Source organism: Nothoprocta perdicaria, unplaced genomic scaffold, assembly GCF_003342845.1.
Source record: "Nothoprocta perdicaria isolate Ctin4 unplaced genomic scaffold, notPer1 scaffold_78, whole genome shotgun sequence".
Lineage (NCBI taxonomy): Eukaryota > Metazoa > Chordata > Aves > Tinamiformes > Tinamidae > Nothoprocta > Nothoprocta perdicaria.
The window spans coordinates 1,035,768-1,042,998 of NW_020456065.1; the positions used below are offsets into that span (position 1 = coordinate 1,035,768).

Here is a 7,231-nt window from a genome sequence, read left to right on the forward strand (position 1 = left end):
AAGTATGTGGTCCTGGATTAGATAAGGGGGTGACTCTCAGGTACTGGGGAAGTTTTTTCATTTTCCTAGAAAAGACGCAAAAGACAAACTGGAAAAAGTAGTTTGGCCTAGGCTGCACTGATACTTGTCCTCCTAGTAGTGTCATCTCAAAGCTGGGAAGTTTAGCTAGTTTGTCCATCTCCACCCTAAAAACAGAGATAAATGCAAATGTATGGTCAGTGGCCAAGGCTTAACCATAAACCTCTGAGCTACGGGCAGGGTGACCTTGTGCTTTGGAAAAAGAGGGGCAGAAAGCAATCTCTGTGGTGCATCTCCCCAAGTGGCTTTCAGCATTTCAGATGACATTTCATATCCTTCAGCTGTGATTGCAGTCCTGGGCTTACACACTAGGCAGAAGTCGTACCAGGTACTTGTATTAAAACAGTTAGTCAGTGCAACGTTCCTATATTCCTGACAGATTTTCATATCTGACACTGTTAAAATCATTTTGCTCATTTCTTGAATGTTAAATACTAATGGTAGGATAAAGCTTTTGTTCTCTTACTCTTTGGGAATATTAGAGCTCATCCACAGGTGCCAAATTGAATTTATTAATTGAATTGTTCATTAATTTAATTAAAACATGATAAAAGGAGCTGTGAAAGGCAAAAGCACAGCTGTCTTCTTCAAGTACTGCTGGGTCATTTTTGATTTCGTTTCCTTCCCTCTTTCAGTTCTGCGGGATGACTTCCGACAGAATCCATCAGACGTAATGGTAGCCGTGGGGGAGCCTGCTGTGATGGAATGCCAGCCCCCAAGAGGCCACCCGGAACCCACGATATCATGGAAGAAAGATGGGACCCCTCTAGATGACAAAGATGAGAGAATTACAGTAAGTATAAAATGTCACAGTTCGGAAGTGTTTAGTGGCCAAATCATTTAATCTAAAATTTTTAGTTTCTTAAGCATGCAAGTCTCCAGCCTTGCTGGAGGTCCCACCTTTCTTTGCCTTGGAAGCAATGCTAATCTGGCTTTACATGATAATGTATCCTTCAGTCTTATGCTATTATAAGCATTTATATTTGTTAATGAGAACGGACCAAAAACTATCCTCTTCTCTTTCTTAATGGAATTACAAGCTTTTGAAAATGAAATTCACTCATTGTTTTGTATTTTTCTTCCATTTTATCCTCTTACAAATTTCTGCAAGCTACATAATCTGCCTTCTTTAATTAGAAAAAACAAACCACTAGTAGTTTAGGTGACTTTTTTTTGTAATTCCTTCAAAAAGAATCAGTTTATTAAAGTTGTGCAATGGATTAGAAAGGATAGCAAGGCTTTGAGGATATAGCTGCATCTCTTTAGAGAGAAAATGGCCTATCCTAGTCTCTCAAACTTAGATGTTTTCTCATTAGAAGTGTTGTCATATTCATTTTTATCTGTAGCTTGCTAATGCAATGCACAATTATTGACATGTATAGAAAAAGTAGCTTCTCAAATAAGAAAACTCATTCTTTGAGATTTTGCCATTTAAAACAATATGCTATCAGTATCAAGCTACACGTCTAAATGATGTGTAGAAATAGAAATGAATAAGGAGTTAACAAATCATTTGTATGCTGCCAACAAGGTAATCTATCCATGTGGTGGGAAACTGTATAATCTAAAAGAATACACCATATTGGAACCTGCTGGTAATATGGTAGCATAAAAGAAGATCAAAGGCATAGACACATTATACCTCAATCAGGCTGAAATGAGGAAATTTGTAGTGGAAGAACAATTAAACTCCGTTAACACAGGTAAAAAACTACAACTTTTGTTGGATATTTAAACTGTCTCATTTCATTCTTTTCTTACAAATAAGACAAAGCTCAGGCATCCTATGTTTGCGGTGTACATATGGGCATCGTGTACATCTTGTATCCCGGCACTCATTGCTGGCTAGTAACAAAATACCTCCAACTATTAAAAAAAAAATTGCAATTTCCATTTCAGGTCTTTTTTCCTTTCAACTGTTACAAGTAAATTGATTTGAGAAAAACAGAAGTTTCCAACACTGCTTTTTTCTTTGGGAAGTGCTTTCTAAACATGCATTTTCTATTGCTCTGCCTTACTCTCTTGAAGGCACTCAGGTGTTTGTGCAGCGAAGCACCTTCCCTTTGTTGTGCAGTAAAACTGCTTCTCTCCCAGCTGTTGGAACAAAGACAGGCCCAGGAGAAAAGCAACTATCATGGATTGGCATCACCACCTGTGCTTTATTAAAACAGGGCTGATGATGGAAAAATGATGGTTTTGTTTTCTGATGATTATATAAGGTACTCTCCTACCTTGTGTTCTTTCAGCACGACATCTGCTGGAGTTGTTTGGTGTTATCAGTTTCTGCCTCCAAAAACAAACAAATGGAAATGAGTTTGATGTAGGTGTAGAGATACACTTGTTTTCCATGAGAGATAAGTGTTTGTGTTCAGAGGTGTAAATTAACAGTGCTGAGACAGCTAGCTCAACGGCATTAATTTACGTCATGTTTGCCTGGCATTGTCTTAAATAGCACTATTAATATCATGACCACTTCCTCACACAGAGGGGAGACTACATTGTAATGCAGATTTGCATTGACTTACAGCTGTAGCAGGATCTTGCCAAGCAGATAAATATGCATTCAGATGTGCATCCTAACAGCTTTCCAGTAACCATCTGCATTTGCTTGCTAGTGGCTGTGAGACAAGGGGAGATTGGGACCTGGAATGGGCAAGACATTAAAAGAGAGATGGACAAAAAGTATTAATGAGGAAACCTGACTTAGAATTATAGCATTTTTATTCACAGTCTTCTTTAGGTTATTTCCATTTCAGTTTAATGCCAAGAACACAAGAATGAAATCAGTGCAGTAACTGAAATGGAAGGAAGTTGCCAACTTTTAAGTGACAGACACATCTTTTTAAATGAAACCAACCTTTTTTTTCGGAATGTTTTACACTTGTGTATTTGTTTGTTTTCATTTTTTATTGTGTTCAAAGTGAATACATAGATCAATTAAAATGGTCGGCAAAATTCTCATTCATATCAGTAAGATGTGGAATCAGTAAGATCAGTAAGACTAAATTTCAGGTAACGTAATTTACAAGTTACTTTCCTCTTTTTAAGCCATGAGTTACTAGATAAAAAAATGAGTATATGTGTGTGTGTGTGTGTGTGTGTGTGTGTGTGTGTGTAAGTTCATCACAAATACGTAATAGCAGTGGATATATTATCAATGGAAATATTTTTAGTGGCTCCACTTTTAAAACATTTCCAGTTGTTTTCTTTCTTAAAGACTTACTTGGCTTTGACTCACTGCAGTTTTAAGAGATCTGAAAGTGTCAAAGGCTGTTTGAAATTCTAATATTAATACTTTTTTTTCTGACAAGAAATTTTGAGTAAGTATTAAGACTGTACTTGCTTTGAAATAGGGAGTAATACTTGACACTCCTTTTCTGACTCATATCTGTAAATCCTACAAAAAGAGATCATGTCCTTAAAGGAATCCTCTTGTAATTATTTGGATTTTTTTTTTTCTTCTGGGTAATGTCAGCAGAATTGGGCTTAATAGATGAGAATAAAGGGTGCTTGAGAAACAGAGTTGGTAGCTTGGTTCCTGACACAAAGTTTGAACCAGGAGATTGAGATAAATAGCAGTTAAATATGATCCAAGTTAAGGCACAACTTCCCCTGGAATGCAATAAAAAGAAAATATTATTTTGTCCTGGTAGGGTTAAGGAAATTGATATGTTTATGTAGGTGAGATAATAAAAATCAAAGTAGCCTTTGCATAGTTTTGGGCCATTTGCAGGGCAAATAAATGTGCTTTGAAGAGAAATAAGTTTATATGTGTTTCAGGTTATAAACATTGGTGAATGGAATAAATAAGAAATGAAAGTAGGGGTACAGGCACGTGGCTATCTGTGCAGGATTGCAGAAGCAGACATTGGCAGCGGTCCCAAGGCTCCTCAGTTTTAGCCCAAGCCAGGCTCAGCGCAGACTGTTCCCCATTTACGTTTGCACTGGGTACATCCAATAAGCTGTCATTGTCAAAGCAATTTTTTTCTCCTTTCTCTTGAACGTGTTGTCTATAAACAGTTTCCTCAGTGCCTTGGAACAAGATGTGCTTTTTCTTGTGTGTATTCTGTGCACCACATGATGAAAGCCTATGCTTGTAGATGTGGTTATTCCCTCTCCACATACTGCAAATAAAGCAGGAATGAGAGTCTTGCTTGTGAGGCAAATGCTTGGCTTTACCTCACTTTTGTTAAACTGGGAAATAGTTATCATGAGGCCAGAGCCAAACTGATGAGATTCTGTGCACATCTAGTTAATTTTTTTCTGGGGATCGTTGTAGAATTAAGAATCACTCCTACAATATATGAAGCTACATATATATATAGCAATATGTGTAGCTGAAAGGGAGTACTCCAGTGCTATCCACTGAATAGAACTAATTTCTCGTTCTTATATTAAAAAAATAAACTGTGTTTTCCAACTTTCCTAAAAGAAATCTTCTGTAGGAGAGACTGTGCAACTCTCCTCTTGAAGTCGTGCCACGGTGGTGAAAGGAAATAAAAGAAAGATCTGGACTATGAATAAAAAGACAGTAACTCACTGGGACAGGGAATTTCCTCATCCTGTTCCAGACCTCCATGGTGTTGGTGCATTTGCAACGATTACCTTGCCCAGACCGAATTTGCAGTCACAGAAATCCTGGGAGGGATTCTGGGGCGAGGATGTAGGCCAGCACTTCTGCTTCCCGGTATCCTCACCAGGAATGGGCAGGCTCCCAGCCCCATCCGTCTGGCAGCCCAGTTTTGTTAATAAGTACATAGCTGAGAATTCAAGGTGCTTACCTCAAGGGCAAAGCTGTGAGCCTGCATTCCCTTAGGCTGAGGAGGAGATGGAATCAGTCTTCTGGTTTCTGCTGACTGCTCTAATCCCCGAGCTGGGTCTCTCCAGACATATTTTGTCTAGATAGAGTTGGCAGGAGCACCGGTAGCTCCGAGCACAGTGACTTGCTTGGGTGCTGACAGCAGTTGCAGTGGCAGCAGGTCGCTGGTGGGCCCATGAGCACCTACAGAAATTGAATCTCCATTTGCTTTTCTACCACCTTGTTGTTACACCTCAAAATCTCCCTGCTGCTTTCCTACCTTGCACCACCATAAAGAAACCTGTGCCTCATTCTCCATCTCTGTCTCACAGCCTGTCCCGCCATCCACGTAGCCTCTTCCTCCCACCCAGCTAGCCCCGCTCCGTGTCATCTGTTTGGTGCCAGCTGCTCGCGCAGAGGCCCTAATTTGGAAGCTCAGATAAGCAAAGGCTCCTGCTGCACGCAGCGCTGTGAAGGCGCTCTTCCTTCGGCGGTGTTTCGATGCCACTGGCTGCCGTGCTGCGATCTGCAACGCGCACAGCGTTGTCTGTCTGCGCCAGGTTTGCTCCAAGCCTCCCTCAAGGGACTTGGTTGCTGCTTCGCTCTCTTTGTCAATCCCCAATGGGGCGGCTTGTGCAGGAGATGCTGACAGCAGGAGCCTAACCGAGGTGCTGGCACCTCTGGGCATATCTCCAGGCAAAGGCTGGCAGAAATTACAGACTCTCAGGAGCTCAAAGGGTTCAAAGAGGAGATTGTGGATCTCTCATCCAGACAGAGGAACTCGCAAGTGCTTTTGGACCTCTCTCAAATTGTCTCATGTTTTAGGGGCAATGCCTACTTAATGAAACTGAAACATGAAAAATCACAGAGCAGACAGAGTGCCTGTAATTATCAATACCTGCCCTGTGGCAGAATGCCTGCGTATCTTGCAAAAGCTCCAGAGCACCTCCGTGTCTGAGCCGGGATTAGAAGTCAGAGCTTCCCAGCCTCTGTTCCTGCCCCTTGCCCAGCTTTAGCCCCCGCATCTGGATACAGCTTTAATTGTTCATGGTGTGGGTGGTGGAAGAAAGGAACTGTGCATACTGAACATGAATTTTTAATAGGGAAAATCTTTTACATATACATGAAAAAAAGATGGTGGTACCAAAAAAAAAAAAAAAAAAAAAAAAAAAAGGAACCCTTTGTAACTGAATACAAAAAGCAAAGCTCTTGCATTGGAACTTCAGTGCAATACCGTGATTGCAATTTTTCCCCCTTTCATATTAAGCCTTATCTTTCATTTATCCTGAATCATCCTCATTTGATTTTTAAAAGGAAAACCTCAAGAAGCCATTTATCTTTCCTTGTTCAAGATTCTTAGCTTTTAAGATCAAAGTTACAAGATGAATAATGCATACAGAATTTCATTCTTTTTTTGTATGTGTGGCTGTCTTGTGACATCAACAGTTCTGAATGACTTGCACTCTTATTTTAGATAAGTTGCAACTTGAATTCCTGATTCCTGTTTCTTATCCTGGCCTTTAAATAGCACGTCAAAAATATGAGGCAGTGGTTGTGTCTTGCACAGAGCTAATTTTACACAATGGAGTGATGAAATGTTTTGGGCAATATGCAAAATTAAAGCCTCTGATCTTCTGCTGTGACAGAAGCACCTCCTTAAAGGTATAGTTCACAGGAAAATATTTTATTTATTTGCCTTATTTTGTTTGCTAATGAATTACCAAAAAGAACTTGGTTCTTTCTTCCTGGTGGAGGCCATTTACAGCCTCATTGTGCTTTAACAAATTTAAAATTATGTATATGATCCCAACATCATTTAAATCATAATAAGAAAGAAAAAAAAAAAAAAAAAAAAAGAAAGGAACCAAAGAAATAACTATGATTACTATGTATATTGCTAAAAAAAGAAAAAAAAAAAAAAAAAGAGATTTTTGATTGGAGGGAACATCAGAAAAAAAACAGAAATTAATTCCCTATTTAACAACAGACCCTTTTTTTGCAAAAGATAAATTGCAGTGAGAAAAATTTCAGAAAGTAGATGAATCAAGAAACAGGAAGGAAAAATGGATGGAGTGCAGTTTGTTTTTTGTCAGGATTAATGCTCTCAGCTCTTTAAAAGAGCCATGCTCTAACCACACTGTCACATAGCTATGTTCCCATAGTAATGCTAGGATGCCGCTCTCAGTTCATTCAAGGTGTTTATCCTGATTTCTTTCTCCTCGCTTTCTCCTTTCTTTTTTTCTGGGCATCCTCTTTTTTCTTTTTCTTTTTTCTTTTTTCTTTTTTCTTTTTTCTTTTTTCTTTTTTCTTTTTTCTTTTTTCTTTTTTCTTTTTTCTTTTTTCTTTTTTCTTTTT

The 7,231-nt window shown here is 39.0% G+C and overlaps 1 protein-coding gene across 1 annotated transcript in view; it reads left to right on the top strand.

Moving 5' to 3' along the window:
- The first annotated feature begins 764 nt into the window (after positions 1-764).
- ROBO1 (roundabout guidance receptor 1) overlaps positions 765-7,231 on the top strand; it is a 114,629-nt gene continuing 108,162 nt past the window's right edge. The window contains exon 1 of the mRNA XM_026051643.1: positions 765-871. Coding sequence (XP_025907428.1) covers positions 779-871 — 93 coding nt within the window. The 5' untranslated portion in view covers positions 765-778. The remainder of the gene's footprint in view (positions 872-7,231) is intronic.